This window comes from Pinus tabuliformis, chromosome 4_1 (assembly GCF_031772625.1).
Source record: "Pinus tabuliformis cultivar Carrire ecotype Pingquan chromosome 4_1, CPIR1, whole genome shotgun sequence".
In the NCBI taxonomy this organism is placed as follows: Eukaryota; Viridiplantae; Streptophyta; class Pinopsida; order Pinales; family Pinaceae; genus Pinus; species Pinus tabuliformis.
The window spans coordinates 979,464,485-979,483,461 of NC_142303.1; the positions used below are offsets into that span (position 1 = coordinate 979,464,485).

The 18,977-nt window shown below is 37.4% G+C and overlaps 1 protein-coding gene across 1 annotated transcript in view; it reads left to right on the forward strand.

Moving 5' to 3' along the window:
• The window catches only part of LOC149179406 (universal stress protein A-like protein), a 104,513-nt gene that overhangs the window by 34,645 nt on the left and 50,891 nt on the right, over positions 1–18,977 (forward strand). Inside the window, exon 2 of the mRNA XM_089420650.1 lies at positions 5,458–5,549. Coding sequence (XP_089276776.1) covers positions 5,458–5,549 — 92 coding nt within the window. The remainder of the gene's footprint in view (positions 1–5,457; positions 5,550–18,977) is intronic.

Genomic DNA, 18,977 nt, shown 5'->3' on the forward strand with positions numbered 1-18,977 from the left:
CTTCTCATATACAACAAGACATGGGAAGATCACTTGGGGCACTGGATGAAATTTTGAGCATAATGCAACAACAATCTCTCTATGCCAAGGCATCAAAATGCGAATTTGGAATGATAGAGATTCTCTATCTGGGACACATAATTAGTACGAGAGGGGTGCAAGTACACCAAGAGAAGATTCAGGGAATATTGGAATGGGCAACACCCAAGAATTTGACCAAGTTGCAGGGATTTTTGGGAATTTGTAGCTATTATCGACGATTCGTCAAAGGCTTCTCTCAACTAAGTGCACCATTGATAGATTTGACAAAGAAAGGAGCATTCAAGTGGGTAGAGGAATTAGATAAAACCTTTAATAAGCTTAAAGAAGTAATGAGCACATGTCCAGTTTTGGCCCTCCCCAACTTCAGTCAACTCTTTTTGTTAGAATGTGATGCATCAGGGGAAGGAATAGGAGAAGTGTTAATGCAAAAGGGCCATCCATTGTATTCGAGAGTCGGAAACTCCAAGACACAAAGAGACTTTACTCCATATATGACAAGGAAATGCTGGCTATTATGCACGCCTTGGAAAAGTTCAAGCAAGGCTTGGTGGGAAACAGGTTTGTTGTGAAGACAAACCATAACAACTTGCGCCATTTCTTCGAACAAAAGGACATGAACGAACGACAGCAGAAGTGGTAAGCAAGCTTCAGGCTTATGATTTTGTTATTGAATGTGTAAAAGGGAAAAAGAATATTGTGCCCACTGCACTCTCCAGAAAACCAGTATCATGTTCTTTCATGGAGCTCACAGAATATTGGAGGACTGGGTGGAATATTCCAAGAACAAATTCGCTTGTGCTCTGACGAACAGACTCATCCAAGATGACAAGTACAAGATAGCTAATGATATTATTTACTGTAAGGATAGGATATACTTGGTTCCTGAATCTACTCTTAAGGATAAAATCTTGAAGGCTGCACATGATGTACCATTAGCTGAACACCAGGGATTCTTCAAAACTTATTGATAGATCAAGGAACGATTTTCATGGAAAGGTCTCAAAGATGACGTATTAAAATACATTAAGGAATGCATGACATGCCAACAGAATAAGGTTGAGCACTCGTATCCTATAGGTTTACTCCAACCTTTACCAATTCTAGAACAAAAATGGGAAAGCATCTCAATGGACTTTATACAAGACTACTACCCAAAGCAAAAGGAAAAGATTGCATCTATACAGTGGTTGACAGGTTGACGAAATTTGCTCATTTCTTTGCGATTCCCACTGATTACTTGGCCAAATAGGTAGCATAACTTTTCTTCAGGGAATTTTTCAAGCTTCACAGACTGTGTAGAAATATAGTCAATGATTGAGATAGCAAATTTATGGGGGCATTTTGGTAGGAACTCTTCAAGCTATTCGGGACATAATTAACCCAAAGTACCAACAATCATCCTCAAATAGATGGCCAAACAAAGATCGTGAACAAATGGATTGAGGGATACTTACGTAACTACGTGACTGATCAACATAAGGCATGGATCAAATGGCTATACCTCGGGGAGCATTGTTACAACACCACTTATCATTTGTCTATTGGGATGACACCTTTTAGAGCACTATACAGTTATGATGCTCCATCCTTTCTTGACATTGTCTTTGAAGACAACAGTGCCCATTAGCTAAAGATTTGATATAAGAAAGCCATGATATTCTTAGGACACTCAGAGAGAACATGTAGGTTGGCCAAAATTGACAAAAGATGTATGCAAATCAACATTGATCAGAACGCAGTTTTGAGGTAGGAGACCTCGTATTCCCGAGATTGCAACCATATAGGCAATCTACACTCAAGAAAAGCGGTGCATAAAAGCTGAAGCTGAGGTTTTATGGATCCTACAAGGTTCTTAAGAAAATAGGAGAAATGGCGTATGAGTTAGAACTTCCAAAAGAAAGTAGAATTGATAATGTCTTCCATGTTTCCTGTCTCAAGAAGGTTCTCGGGCAGCAAGTCACTACTTCTATTGAACTGCCTCCATTGGATGAAGTGGGACAATTGGAGATAATCCCAAAAGTAATCATGGCAGTACGAGAAAAGAAACTAAGAGGTAGAGTAATTTCAGAATATCTTATTAGATGGAAGAATATGCCAAAAGAAGATGCCACATGGGAAGGAGAATGAGTCTTACAACACCCCAATTTGCAATTGCTTGAGGGCAAGCAATTTCGAGAAGGGGGATTGTAATGTTCTCTCCAAATTGATGGGCTAATGGAGGATGAAATAGCATATCTGACCCCGTAGGATATAGTCTTGATAAAGGGGTAAAAACCTAATTTTTCCTATGTTGGGGCAACATTGGGCAAAAGTTGGGTCGGTTGGGGCTTAAAAACCCAAAATTAGGGGTTGCACCCACAACTCCTCACATTTTGGAGCCCATGGAAAATCTATAAATAGAGGAGAGTTGAGATAAAATGAATCATCATCAATTGTGGATGAAAACATCTTTTTTCTTGAGCTATAGCTTTGAGGGTTTTAATACCCCTTCTCTCCTATCAATTTCGGTGGTGAAAGATTCCACCCTAGTTGGTAAACTTCTTTTCATCTTTTATCTTTCTTATTATGTTCTATAAGAGCAGGGAAAATTCCTTTCCAAAGGGATCGAATTCTATGATTGAAGTCTATGGCACTGAAATTCAGCTAAGGAAGATACCCGAGTTCTCTATGGCATATTGACGGGTTTTTTAAGGCAGTCGAGGTCTTTTATATGCAGTAAAACAAAGTCTGTGGCAACAAAATGTGGTCTGTGACAATTTGTCCAAGTTTTGAGGCAAGGTGAGACCTCCCAAGGCTGAACTTGTGATGTCCTGGGCAGACCGAATGTATCACTTGCAGATGAACATTGTCCTGTAATGGTCCTGTGAGAGATACGAAGTATCCTTCTGTAGGCCCGAAGTTCCTGAGGCTCGACTCTTGTAGCATTAGGGGACTTTTGAGGTCTAAAATGGGCCTCCTAAGGAAATTATAAAAATAATAGTGGAAATAATAAAATAAGATTAGATTACATCATCAAATTTTATAGGGAAAAAAGAAAAAACTAATTTTTCAACTCGTATTTTCAACTTATTTCCTTATGGGTTTACTCAAATTTTGAGTGGAAACACTCATTGGATGCAGAATTTGATTCTTTATCCAAGGTGTACCCATGTTGCATACTTTCGATGGACCCTGCTACACAAAAAATGAGAAATACATGGGTACTCCTTGGATGAGGAATTAAATTTTGCATCCAACGAGTGCAATCACGTTTTTCATGTAGCAGGGTCCATTGAAAGTATGCAACATGGGTACTCCTTGGATGAGGAATTAAATTTTGCATCCAACGAGTACTCCTGCTCGAAATTTGAGTAAAACCTTAGGGAGATAAGTTTAAAATACGAGTTGAAAAATTAGTTTTATTATTTTTTAATATTTTTACTTTTTTACTCCAAAAATGGTGAATCATCCCCCATGGTTGACATCATCATATTGAATCTTGTTGGTTCTTATAAAGTTTATTTTGGTTGTACATTTTTCTTAGGAGGCCCATTTTAGACCTCAAAATTCCCCTAATGCAAAGTCGAAGACCAGAGATTACAACAGTCTCGAAATTGGTTGTGAAGGCACAGGAGCAGGTAATACGAAGACAGAGATCAACTGCGGACCTGAGGCAGTTTAGGAAATCATCCTAACAAAATTCGCATATGGTTTATCAGTTTGTGGAAGTTGATCGGATCTCTGGTTAGGGTACGACTGCACTATCAAATTCATTCTGGCCAATCATTATTGAGCATAGATTGTACTGTTGTGTGTATCTGTTGAACAATAACATTGTACTGACTTGGATTATACGGTTGTGCAGATATGTTGAACAATAACACTGTACTGTTGGGTTGATTGTGCTGTTGATTGACGGATTGAATCTATTGAATGATAACTTTGGTCTGTTGATTTTATTGCATCGTTGAGGAAGCCAGCACTGTTCATTGAAGAATACATTATTTGTATTGGATTAAACTGTTGTATCAAAGAAGAAATTTTGTTGAAACCCTAGTGCCCTAAGAAACCCTAGGATAAAAGTACCCTAGATCGTTACATGAATTGAAATCTCCTAAATCTGGAACGACAGTGAATTGAAGGTGACAAAACTGGGAATATCTAACACAGGTACATGCTGAAGGCATGCATGCACCGACTACTCCCCTACTTAACTGTGCCTCCTTCACACTTTGTTGTGCACAAGAACCCAGGCAGGCTGCTAGACAGACCTACTGCTATATGAGCCTGTTGTTGTGTGCATCCAAGTCTTGCACACCTTCAAACGTACCTGCTAAACTGACAAATGTGCCCAAGACAAGAATGCTTACAGAAGTACAAACACTAACACTCCCTCTTACCAAGGGAAAGTGTTATCTCCCAAACACAAGATGCTCCCTCTCCCTCTACATCTCAAACCTCCACCTGCTAGGGGCTAGATCAAATTGACGACCCCCTGCAAACCTAAAGAAACATGACACCATATCACTACTTTTTGTACTCTAAACTCTCTTAAAAATCTTCAAATTCAAAACCTTCTGTGAGAGGAATATTGCATCAACAACCTACCAATTTCCTTTGTCCTTCATGTCTACTTCAATGCAACATTAAAATTCAGACTTAGACTCGAAATCCATTGAAGGTCAACTCAGAGTCCAGTGCATGCATGTATGCATGCAGGCTGGGCACTCTAAACTAGATGCTTAGGATTAGCATACAATCCTGGCCTTCTCTGTAAAAAGAGGCATGGTTTTCATTGTTATTCATTCAGTTCAGTAGAGAGCAGTGAGTGATAGAATTAGGATTTGAAGCTTCTACTGTTTCCTGTTTTCAAAGTAATAAAACAGTGATGTGATTTGAATATCAGTTTTAACTTTTGTTGTACTTTCTGTTATAATTTTAAGTTTGAAATGTTTCAGTTCCTAGTAAAAATCAGATTATAGTTTTGATAGTACTTTCAGTTTTCTGTATCCTAAGTTGGTAGTTTAAACTTTAAATCAAATTTCTAGGACTGCCACGGTGTACTGCTAATTTCGACATTCTGAGGATATGATTATGTGAAGGATGAACAAAAACAATATTACCAACAGCAATAATGCAGGCTAACTAGACTTTAACTTACAAATTGGAGATTTATTTTCAGTGTAACCATTATATATTTTAAATCTGCTTTGTCACCTTTCTATGTTGCATTTGAAAATAGAAGGCTATATATTTATGCAACCTAGGGGTGGATTACAGTAACTGCTGAAATTCATTTATATTTACATATTAAATACATGATTAACTGTTATATGGCATCTAGAGTTATTGGTTATTGATCATAATTTGATCAAATACATGTTATTGATACGAAAACAGAAGGCAGCTAAATAATGATATTCTGTTTATGGACAGCTCCTGGATTAATTGAAACGATTTTGCTTCAACAGAAGCAGGTTTCTCAAGCAATCCTTTCTCGTGCTAAAGAGATGTGTGCTCAGAAAAATGTAAGTACAATGAGCTCATTTTCCTGCAGGTGCAGCTATTTTATTACACTAAAAGGAATTAAGAGTGGACCAGTAACGCAAAAATGCTCTCTGATGTATACAAATGATGAAATATATATATTTCTGTTTTTGGTTGCTTATCTCTGTTTTAATATTTGACACGCTTTGCATTTATTTTCTTGTCAATGCTTTCTTTTAGATTTCAAATCAGAATCGCCTAAATCTGTTACTTTGGGATAACATATACAGTTACACATAAGCCTTATAAGATTTATTTGTAGATTATGTCTCTTAAACTGAAGATGGGAAGGTGCAATTTCAGGCTTTAAAGGTTTGTCTATGCTCTTTGTGGGTCTGATCCCTTGCAAGTGATCTCTATCTTCATGACCAAGTCCTTGTAAGCTGCAGTGATTGAGTGCAAAGTTACTCGAGTAGTGGGTGTGACTGGCATTGGCAGAAGGATTGAATGCCAGTGCAGCACTCTGCCTAAAACTAGGAATTGGGGAATAGGAACTCTAACCTTAATTTTTTTTTTAAATGAAATATATTGGGCTTCTCATTTGGCATCTCCTATTGATACCATTCCAAGCATGTTTTAATATAATAGACATACACACACATATATTACACAATAAATTTAATAATCAATTCTATAAATATATAACATAATATATATAGCTGTATGTTAATATATAGAACTAATATACAGAAGTTTTTATATAGATATATATAATATAAGTTTATAACTTCGTAATAACCTAAAGGCTAAAACTATAAGAGAAATATTAAAATGTTGAAAGTGCACTGCTATATAACTATCATATAATTATAAAAAATCATGGAAAATTCGTCCATTCATAAAGTCTGATCATTTATGTAAGGTTTTACGTATTTTGGTGCTTTGTAGTATGTACATTCCTCGAACTCGTGTTTAGGCATTTCTTCCAATTGAACCACATGCAAGCTGAGCATATATTTGGATTCCTTGCAAAAATTTGAGTTTGATGAGATTGATTTCACTGACATACGAGATATTGCTATTTTTAGGCATGCTATTCTTGGTAGTGATCTGATAGTAGTTCCCTTTCCTTTTTTGTCTTTCCAAATTTTTAGGAGGCATAAGACATTTTTGGCATGCCTATATTTAGTAGTGCTATTTTTAGCAAGTGTACGCACTAGACTTCTGGTCCCAGAGAGAAAATGGTAACTGGTATGAACTAATTAAATGGAAGTTTTTCAGTGTGACACATGGTATTCTTTCTAGGTTTGTATCATCAAGAAAACCCTAGGTCACCCTCCTCTAGTATATTTTGCAGTTGGTTAAAATAATTTTTTCTTGATGCCAATTCTAGTTTCACTAGGTGTCTTGTCATCATTTTTTGAAAATGGTGTGCTTAGCTTAATTTGGGTGATTTCTAATTCCTCTTTGTTAACTTCGGGGCACTGGAAGTTTGGGAATTGTTTATTTTTGAGCAGTTTGACCTCATTGATTAGTTTGCATGTGAGATGGAAATTCATCATTGGACAAGTCAGCTGATTTTAGAGTTTGTAGTTTTGGAGGTGTTATCCTTCGGATTCTTCCTCTAACATCTCCAACGGGAAAACCTAAGGACACAACAGACAAGCTGCCCACTATCACCTTGGCAGTCTTTCCCCTCAGTTCTAGTTTTTGGAAGATGGTTTCCTACCTAAGGGAGGAATTCCCTAGACTAAACCGTAAGCCTATCATTTTAGTGCAAGTGAGTAAAGGTGGTTAGAATTTGATGATGTAATTGTGGTTAGTAAAATATTTATTAATTAGAGTGTCTAAAATGGTAAAGTTTTTTCACAGTGTTTATTGAGCACTCGTGTGATAAAAGAAAATTAACCATTGAGCATTATTCCTAAGATCATTTATCTGCAAGTGCTTATGAAATAAAAGGTGTCTTGGGTAAGACACACACAAAAAAGAGACATTGGCTTCCAATCAAAGGGTGTGCCTTGTGATACAACCTTCAGATACAGCAATAGGCATAAAGAGTAGTATTCGGCCCGATATGTCAAAGCACCAACCAAGGAGGATAGACCATACCCTTGGCCATACTACCTGATCACCATGGTATGAGAGAGTAATCTTCCCAAATGCTGTTTTTGGTGCACTGTAATAGTCCAACGGTGGAATGGATGGTTTGAGGATGCTTAGGGGGACTTCCGATATACTTAAGGTATGTGGAAGTAATGTCCATATTTAGGTTTTTCTAGTGCAACACTATTTGAATGGGTGCCTACAGTGGTTAATTGGACCTCCAACAAGGTGACCCTTAAGAGCTTGTGTGGCTTCTTGAAGTCTCTGGTATCCTTGCATGTATATTTCCCAAGCTGTAGTTTTAAAACAGATCCTATTATTATTTATAGATGTCAGAACATGTCTTTTAGTGTCAAATTGACTAAGGGTCCTGGCCATGAAAAATATTATTTATCATGAAATCCATCATAACTTGCATTGTAAAAATAATGTGCTCAAAGATACATAAACAAGAAATTAAAGTGCATGAAAATGACTTTGAAATAAATATAAACATTTTAAATTTTTGTCGAATTAGTGCTGATATGACTAAGATAAATTTCTACAAATAATCAGAATCATTAAAGAATAGAAATAAGCATTTGGGAAAATAAAACTCAGGAAATTTATTCATGACATAAGTGGACAACAAGCACATGAATTGCAGAAATATTCAAAGAACATTGTGCTAAGCTATCTCACATGAACATTTAATAAAAAAAATGTTACCAACAAATTAGAGAATCAAGTTTATGTTAAGCACGAAAAAATAAATTAACCAAAATGCTGTTAAACTTAAACAAATGCTCAAAAATTTGGATGAATAAAATACCATGAACATGAAATCCCATTTAATCCAATAGAAGCATATGGAATTTAGTATTTTAATAAGCATTATTGTTAACCTCAAATGCGAATTTTAAAGTAAAAGAAGTGCTGAAATAAAATGTCAAACCAAGTAATGCATATGAAATTTACAGCACTAAAATTTTTGAAATTCCTAAAGAAAATCTCCAAGTTTATTCTTTAGATGATTTAGAATCCAGAAACACCTAAAATGGAAATTAAGCAAAACCAATTCAACTAAACAACTAATGTTCTAGTGTAAAGATCTACTTGACTTGAAATTCGCCTCTCTGGAGCCAGGGAAAACTTTTTCTGTTAATATTTATGGTCCTTGTAAGGATAGAGTAGCCTTTTGGGAGGGCTTGTTAGCTCCATAATTTTAAAAACCAGAACAGGTGACCAGACCGGTCCACCTAATAAACCAGGTTTCAAACCAGAACCGGTCAAACTGGGACTGGTCAGGTCTAAATGAACCGGTTTTTAAAAATATACATTAAATAACTATTTTTTAATGAAAAAACTATTTTTAAGATTTAAAACCATGATTCCAAACCAATAGAGACAAAATATGCAAAGTTTGCTCATTTATATACCATGTAAAGGTGAATATATCAAAATGGCACCGAGTGCAATACATATCAGCAACAAAATACATAATCAATGAGGCTCTAAATGGCCTCTAGAGTTCGAAAACATTGCTCTAAGCTATGGGGCCACTGACCTACTACAAGTCTACATATCAGTGATCAACAACATGATCACTCCTCATCATGATCAAACTCATCACCACTACTAGACAAGAGATCATCAACATGAGCTACATAAATAATATGGCTCAGAGTTTGAGGACTCCTAAAACTCTACAACTTTAGTAGTAGTAGTAGCAAAAATAGACATCAAAACTACAAATCACTGATCAACATGGTCACTCATGAAACTCATCATTGATTCAGCGCTACTAGAAATGGGATCATCAACAAGAGATACATAAACATCATCTAGCTCAAAGTCTTCAGACTTGGATTACTCGACCTTATAACATGATAGAAATTGAAAAGGTTTAACATGCCTAACCAATGATTTTGGTTTGAGTGAAGGGTTCATCTCCTCAACCTTATAATGTGGTAGAAAAAGATTAGCATGCCTAACCAATTGTTTTCCTTTGAGTGAAGGGTACATTCTTGTTAAGGCCATGGTAGAGCAGTTCAACAATCAATACCACCAACATCAACAAAGTTCAACAATCAATGCCACCAACATCAAGGTTCTTAAAGGGATTCATGCTCTTGATGGCAATCTCATACCCTCACGCATGATAGAATCAAATGGAAACATTGCAAACCCCCAAACCATTAAATCCTGAAAACCATTAAGTCTGCTGAATTTTGAGTGAAATCTAAAATTTAGTTTCTCCATATGAAATCCAATGAGGTCGAAACCACTCCCAAACATCCTGATTCATTTCATGGTAATGCTAAAAATTTAAGTAAAATGATGAAAATGAAAAATAAAGGAAATGTCACTTTTACTTAAAGAATTTAACATTACCATTAATTGCCAACATTGCTAGGGTTGAGATGTGTCAGGGAAATGAGAGAGTAGGCATGCTTTTCTCGGAGGGACTATTTTTGGAGGAAAACAACCCCAAACTTCCCTCAAAACAGCTTAAAAACTCAGAAAACTGCATTCTGTGGGGTCTATAACTGCCCTGGCAATAAACTGACCAGTTTGACCATAAATCAGCCGATTCCTTCATAAACCGACCTGTTTGGTCCGGTTTTTGTGAAATTTTGGTGAAATGGACCCTTCAACTGGGTTTTTTGGCTGGTATGACCCGGTCACCCAATGAACCAGCCGGTTTGACTGGTTTTTAAAACACTGGTTAGCTCAAGATTTCTTGAGGGGAAGCAATTTTATTTTAGGTGGGGATTTTAATTTCACAATAAGTTGAGCAGAGATTTGGGGAAGTGCTGCTAGAGCAGATCCCTTGGCTGTTTTCTATTATAAATACGTGGGAGGAGGTTGGCTTGGTGGATGTTGAATCCATCAAAATGTTTTCTACTTGGAGGAACATGAGCATAGAGGAAGATAGGGTGGCTAAGGGATTAGATTGGTTTTCAATCTCAAATTCTCTTATGAGTGATCAAGTAAAAATAAGATGGGTTGAGGTTGGTGGGGAATTAGGTCATCTACCAGTTTTTATTCAGTTGGAAAAAGAGGAATCCAAACCTTGAGGTCCATTTAAATTTAATCCTGCTTGGCTGGAGGATGAAGAGATTTTTAGTTTGGTCAAATCTGAATGGAAACCCTTTGATGTCTCCTTAAGGGAATCAGATAGCATTCAGTTTGCTTCTAGTCTCCAAGTAGTTAAAAGGGAAGTATCAACTTGGGCACTCAATTACAAAATTTTATACTAAAAATATATATGGTGTTATTGATGAGAATGAGCAAAAATGAGGGTGTTGCAATAGAACAAGAGAAACATTCTTCTATATAAATAGGTTCTTTAGAGTAGGAGCGGGGAAGGACATTTTCAAAAGCTCCCAGGGTGGGAGCGAATTTTTATATATTTTGATGCATATATGTCAAGAAAACATGTAGAATGATGAATTAGATATAAAAAACATAAAAACATGGATTAAACCATATAACATCAATCATATAGAAGTTATAATCTTCATCAACCACATGTCCACAAGTTAGTAACATACAACATATCGAGTCTCATGATTAATCAATCTTAAAGTTTCAAGCTTTCAAAATTCGATATATAACATTTGTCATCATTGATCACTAAAGTTGTACTTGTAAGTTGTAACCATTACCATTACCAAGTAACCAAACCATAACAAAGAATATTTAACATGAAATGAAATGTTTCAACTTTCAACTTTCACAAAGCATCATATTCATAATTCATTACCAATGAGTTATAATTGCCAACTTCAAAGTTCAAACTTAAATTGTCATATATTGTTTACAAAAAATATCATAATAAATATGAAGGAGTCAACAATTATAAAAACTACTAGAAACTAGAAAAGACAAGTGAATCTATTACCCACTGCTTGGGCCTCTTCCCACGAGAAGTGTCTAATTTTTGAGAAGCTCGTGGTCTATTGGGAGTCTCCTCCTGCATAGTTAGATGGCCATGTCCAAAACCAGAACCAGAAGGCACATGACCTCCACGTGAGGCTGTAGATGGAGGTGGTGGCAACAAAGCTTGTGGAACTTGAGCACTACTACTGGATGATGGGGGTGGCATGGCTGCTGTTGTTGCTTCATCATCATCTTTCAAAAGTTCTATTTCCAATTCTTCTAATGTATAGCTCCATCCTCCAAATTATCTTCCTCTGGGTTGTTGTCCCAAGTCATATATGATGTATCAGCACAAGCTTGCTCACAATAATGTGTCAACAACCTCAAGTTGTAGTGCACAAAAACCAAGCTTTTTGCCCAGTTTTCATTGAGGTAGTTTCTTCTCACATTATGGATGAAGCTATAGGTGCTCCAACACCTCTCTGCAGAAGAAGTATTAACAACCTGTGAAAGCACTTTTATTGCCAATTTTGCCAAAAGTCCCTCGCCGCCATACATGTTCCACCATGTGACAACATCCATTCTGTCCCCATCTTCCATTGCATGCAAAGAACTAAACACTCTAGTGCTATTGAAATATTTGCCTAATTCTCCACGCAATCTAGCACACTCCTTGTCAGGAACCAACTTGTCTAATGCTGTCATATACCCAACTTGTACCTATGGATTTGTATGGGGTTTGGTCCTAACCCCACCCCTAGGTGCATGTTTTCCCAACCAAGATGGAGAGTAGTGTTTTGGCATAAGGATTTATGCCAAGGCATGTAGTGGAACAATAATTTTATCCCACCGCACACACACAAAATTGTGAATATGATCATACAAGTTGGGATCTTTTAGCTGAAAAATATCTTTTATTTGCCCCAATATGTTATCCATCTGCTCATACACCTCCCCAATCACTGGTGCATATGTATCTGCAAAATGGATCATGTTATAAATGGGCTTTGTGTATTGCAAAAGATCCCTCACATGTGCCCAAAACAGACCATCAAGAGCGGTCTCCTACACCTCTTCAAAACCTTCCCTGTCAGGTGCGGTTGGAGCCCTATCCTTTAATACCTGCCAATGTTGACTGGATACCATGTTAGCAAATGACTCTCTTACCTTCAAAAGGCACCTAAAGGTGAGGTAATAGCTAGCAAATCTAGTCTTCCCAAGCTTCAATAGCTCCAACCTTGAGTGACTATGGAAAAGCCCATGGGTATTGCTATGATTGGTAATAAATTTTATCATTCTCTTGCCTCCTTTGTATGAATCACCAATCCATCTGTATTGAGGTTCCTTGGATCTTATTAATATCATGCATCAAAAGGTTCATTGTGTGAATAAAACATCCAAACCAAAATATGTTGGGGTATTTATCCTCAATGATTGCTCCCGCACAATTAGAAGCATTATCAGTGATGACTTGGATGACATTGTATGGCCCAATACTTTCAATTGTTTGAAGTAATGGTTGTGCAATGTTGATGGCGGTCTTGAAATTTTCTGAGTAATCATGTGCTGAAGGGAAGACTGCACTAGTAGTAGACACACCAAGAATACTTATCAATGGCATGCCTTTTACATTTGTCTAGCCATTAGATACAATGGATACACCATAGTCATTCCAAGAATTTTTCAATTTACCCAAACCAGTGTTATTTTGGCTGTTTCATGATCAAGTCCCATGGTTCTAGCTTTGTCATACCCAGGGCTCTTATATCCTTTAGGGGCCTTATTGATGGTTTAAACCATTTCATGACAATAAGGTAAGCGAAGAACATTGAATGGTATCCCACATGCATAGAGAGATCGGAAATTTTTTACATCCACATTATCCCTACACCCTTGATCAATTAAATATGATATGGTTCTATGCCTTAAAGGGATTTATATGCCTTTGTTGTATCCACTACCATGGGTGGATGCTAATGGAGTTCTTAGTCTATGTGATTTTGGGCTACTACTGTCATGTTGAAAGTCACCCTTTGATCTTTTAGATTGTATTGGGCTTCCTCCTCTTCCCTTAGTATTTGGCTCTTTGTTGTTGTGACACACTTTCACAAGTTTTGATTCCTATTTGCTTAGTTCTATCCCATGCCATTTTGCCACAGAGATTCTTTCTGGCACGGGTGTATGAACTTGTGAAAGTGATTTTGTAATGCGGGCACGTAAATTTAGTGGTTCCACCCCCTTTCCCTCTTGAAAGCCTAGTAACATATTTCCACAAGGGGTTTTGGTCTACTTTGGTTTTTTTTCCATCATCATCTCCACTCTCATTATCCTCCTCCTCTTCCTCTTGGTACTCCTCTTCTCCAGGGTTTCCTAATCCACCATTACCCACTTCATTATCTTCATCATTCCTCCTCTTTCTACTCCCCAACACCATCATAACCAAAAATGGAACCAACAAGAGAATGCCAAGCCATATACCCATCATGTTTGGTGGAGTTATAGTTTCTTTCCTGTAATAAATGGAGGAATGGGAATGAGAAAGAGAGAAGAGAACATCTTTCATTCAACAATGAACATATAAAAAACACAAATGCTACATGGAAAAATAAAAAGAATGGGATTAGAGTCTAGACCCTACCTCTTTGGCTCTCCAATGGTGCCTTCAATCCCAAGCTCCAATCTCCCTTGCAAGCTCCTCAAGCTCCTCAAGCAACCCTCTCAATCTTCCTCTCACTCACCTCCTCAACTCAAGCTCCAAAATCCCTCTCTTGCTCTCTCAATCATGCAAATGATGCGTTGTGGGAGGAGAGGAGGCCTTTTAATTCTTTTGCCCCCCCACTCCCTCCGCCCAAAAAATCGAGCGTGCTTTTCTTTCCACGGGGAGCGATTTTTTGCAAGCAGGAGCGGTCGGGAGCAACTGCTCTCGTATTGCTCCCTGTTTTAATAATTCGCTCCGGGAGTGGAATGGGAGCGATTGCTCCCCAACTGCGCCCGGAAAGGCAAGGAGCAATTTTTTTTTAAGGGAGCGCATTTCGAGAGTGGATTTGGGGAGGGGAGGGCGCTCCCCCACAACCTTGCTTTAGAGGCTTTTGTGGTTGTCCAAGGGTGATGAGAAGACTTTTTCTTTTGTAATTTTGTAAATTATAGGAAAAATATAAAACCAATTTGGGAAGTTCAAAGAGATGATAGATCTAAAGCACAAAGTTTTAAGGACTTTGTTGCTTTAGGAGTGCTTCATTTTGGGAAGATATATGATGGGGAGGATAAAGAAAACATTGTAGCGATAGTTAAGATGGCTTGTTACTTTCCTAGTTTTGTTGATGGGGCAAAAAACAGGAGAGGGATGGAGGAAATTTAAAAATATGAATCACAATCGGTTCTTCATAGTTTTCAAAAGGACAAGAGTCATGGTCTTGATGCTCGGACAATGGTGTTTTTCTTGGGTTTCTGTGATTTGATAAGAATAGTTGAGGAGTCAAGGAGCACTGGGGAGGTTTAGGGTACCTTCAATTTTACTTTGATTGTGTTAGTCCCAAAGGGGCCAGGACAATTCTGGTTCATTTGACGATTTCAGACCTATCTCCCTTTGCAACATTATTTACAAGATGATCACTTTGAAGGTTAACAAACTTCCTTTTGAGTCAATCTTCAATAAACAATTTGTGTTCCTTAAGGGTAGGCAAATTTGTGATGCAATTAGGGTAGCACAAGAAGGGATGCATCATGCACCCGATAAACATAATTAAATTATTGGCCATGGATTTGTAGTCAGACCTGTCCAAGGCATAGCTTGGGAAAATTGTTTGTATTAGTCTTATCTTGATTCACATTAGATTTTGTGTTCATATTGTGAACTAGATTATGAACTAACTCACATCAATGTCTTTGCAGTCCTTTTTGTGGACTGGAATGGTTAGATTTTGAATTAAAAAGAGTTGCAACATCAATGATCAACCTAATAATAAAAAAAGAGAGGCTGATCACAGATCCAAAAGGTCAAAAGGATGTCCAAAAAACTTGAAGTTTGGCAACTAAAACCATTGATATTTCCTTCCCAAAGGAATACCAAATGTACTAACTACTATAAATCTAGTAGGAAGTTCCTATTATCAAAGGGACTTTGCAAAAAATATTAAAACCTGTGGTTAAGGAAAAACATGACCATTGTGGGCTTGATTTTGATTCTCCTGAGGGGGTTTGGCTTCTTGCTCCATTCACCACTTATCCATGTTTGTTAGAGCTTATTGCATTGAATCTTATTCTCTTGCTTCATCTTGGATTGATCTTATTGACCTTTTCTGAAAGGATATTATTGATTGATAGATTTTGGCAAGACTCATCACAATTTGGTGTGACATTTTGCATTTTACTTCAAGATTCTCAATTTGATGTCTCTGTTGAGTCACTATATCCAACAAACTTGTACACTTAGAATTGCATATATCCTCTTAAGAGAGCATTCTAGAAGTTGCTGTGAAAATGGAAATTTATTTATCACAAAGAAGAATCTCGTGCTGCCTCATAACCCCAAAAACATGCATAATCTAACAAAGGGGCCAATGTCTAGGATGGCTATGATTTTCCATAAGTCCCAACTTCCAATTTGCAAGAGAAGATTTAGTACATTTGCACACACCACAAACCCCTATCGACATTGGTGTCACCAAGACCTAAGAACAAGGTGTGAAACAATTCCTCATATGAACTGAGAGAACTAATCCACTACCTCCATGATTGAAAGTCAATACATTCACCAAAACATGGAAATTTACCGACTGGGCTCGAGAGAAGACTTAATCTATACGTGCCTAGGCATAATTCACATTGCCAAGGGAGAAAACCACATAGATCGTTATTAAAATCTGACTTACATCCAACATATTACCAATTCATGGCATATGAAACTACTTCAACTTCAAGTGTGAAGTGTGTGAGCATATCGAAGGGCTATAATGCATTAAAAATTCTCCCTTCTTTAATTTGAAAAGCCACTTGGCAATGGATGAAACATACTTAGCATTTGTTGGATAGTTCATCCTTAACATAATTAAGGGATGATTGAAAAATTAGTCCCCTCTTTTGTTCTAAACTTCTTGAACTCTAGGTGAGAGGTCTCGTTGGTTAAATGACCTGCTTGGTGATTGTGTGCTTTGTTGAAGGTTCGAAGTTTACTTAGTTAGAAACCCTTCATGCACTTTTTCTGATTTATTCCTACCTACTTGTTATTTTTTTTTAACAAGTTATTTACAAAGTAAATACTGAAAATAAACATCAGTGCATGCTCAACATATTACAGATCAACAACTAAAAGAAACAAGAACAAACACACCACATGACACCATTATTTTTGGACTAATGTCTCCGAAAAAACCCAATGTGGGAAAACCTGTGCAACTATCTGAGGATTTTCTTATTAAGCAATATTAGAGTACAATCTGGGTGCCGAAACTGGCCTACCCAACAGAGAATTTCCTTAGCAGCTATGCCTCACAGTTTGAGAGAAATCTCCTCGCTGAAACCCCAAAAAATCCTTCCAGCAGTTTCTCAGCACAAAACTGCTCTGCAACCCCAGCGTTTGCCCAATCTGGACTGCATCAGCCTCTCCTAGCCCAGCGCTGGCCCTGCATCAGTGTTCCTTGGCCTGCGTCAGCCCCAGGAGGCTCTGCGTCATCTCTGGGAGCCTTTGCGTCAGCTACGCTGGTCCCTCTGTTGCTCTGCGCAGCACTTGGCTGCCTCTGCGTGACCCTCAAGCCTCCTCTTATACTTTTCTTGTTGACATCTCAACGGTCGAGATTAAGTCCCTAATCAACAGCTAAGATTAGATCTGGCTTGATCCATGTCTTTTGGACCATTCTAACACAGATTCATATTAATACACATTAATATTTTATTTTCCCTAAGTTTAGACTTAGGGACTCCATTAAAAATATTAATTATTTTAATATCTCCTGATCTGTTTAGAATCTGCCCAAACCCTTTCTGGGTATTGGAGATCTCATGTGCCCCAACCTCTCCACCAAATTTCGTGGCTAGAGCACATCCGATGCTACCCCAAATCAACATGCTTCTAGGACATGGAAATACTCAACTTAATAGAATCTATTTGCCTCTACTTGTATTCTTGTGATGAGACTTGCCAAGATGCTATCAGAGAAAGGACGTTATTGTTGCATACATATAATGATGATTGCATAGTCTCCAATGACTAACAAGTTCCTAATTCACTGTGGGTCTATAAGTTTTAATCCTTGATATAGAGTGAGAGTTTTAAATCAGTTATTGGTTGCTTCTGCAAGGCCTCATTCAAAGGTACTTTCTTATTATCCATCGGGATCAAAAAGATCCCCTTGGAACTTGAAACACCTTCTTTTGTAGTCTTAACCAATGGATTAACATTTGATTTTTTAGACCCATAAGAGGATTTAGAAAGGGTTGTCCCTTGTCACCTTTGCTTTTTCCAATAATAGCAAAAAGCCTCAGTAAGGCCTTATTGGAGGCAAGAAGAACTAGATCTCTACAAGGTAGAAAGCTTGGAAGATCTCTTCATTTGACACATTTGCTTTTTGCAGATGATGTTCTATTGCTTCATGATTTTCAAGGAAAGATGCAAGTAAACTAAAAGAAATATTAGAGCTATAATCGCTGCTACTAGTACGAAGGTTGATTTGCAAAAGACTTCTATTGCTTTTAATGGGGTGGCAGATGAGCAAGTTAAAACTTAAGTTCAATCTACAATTATTCTCTTATTAGTTGATTGACTTGTAGGAGGCAGGCTTGCATTTTATTTGGGGGTTGGATTGATAGTTCTTGTAGGTAGTTGTGCCTTGTGTAATTGTAGTCTATTCCTCTCAATGCTCCTTTGTTGTACATTGTAATATTTTTCATAAAACTAAAGTTAAGACATATGCCTTGACTGACATTTATGCTTATGTGTTATGGTTGCTTTACTTGGATGAATGTTATGTTCCTTGCTTTGCTATGTGTTGGCTGAGTATTGAAATATTTGCTGAGTACGGTTGGGTTGTTTTAAGGCCGAGGTTGGATGTGTGCCTATTATTGGATGAACTTGGTTTTGTCGGACTTAGTTGTGCATGTAACATATTGTAGTATAAGGCAAAATTATGGGCAGATTTTAAGTGAAGATATGTAGTTTGGTTGTAGCAAGGGCAGTTTGGCCAAACCCTTGTAGGTGAGGCAAGGTAGTGTTGCATGAATGGATATGACCAAAAAATGAAAAAAAAAATTGGGTAAGTCTCTTAGTTCTGTGACATGGTATGGAAGTTTTAGATTTCATGTTATGCCTTTTGGGTTGTGTAATATTCCTGCTACCTTTTGCACCACATTGAAGAGTTGCACCATTGAGAGACCTCATGTTGATTGTAGATGGACCAAAGATGGAAGTGGACAAGATACTTGCACGTTTGACAACCCATTTTCGTAATAATAAAAAACATCGGTACCTTGTCAACTAGAAAGACAAACTTGAAGAGGTTAATAGT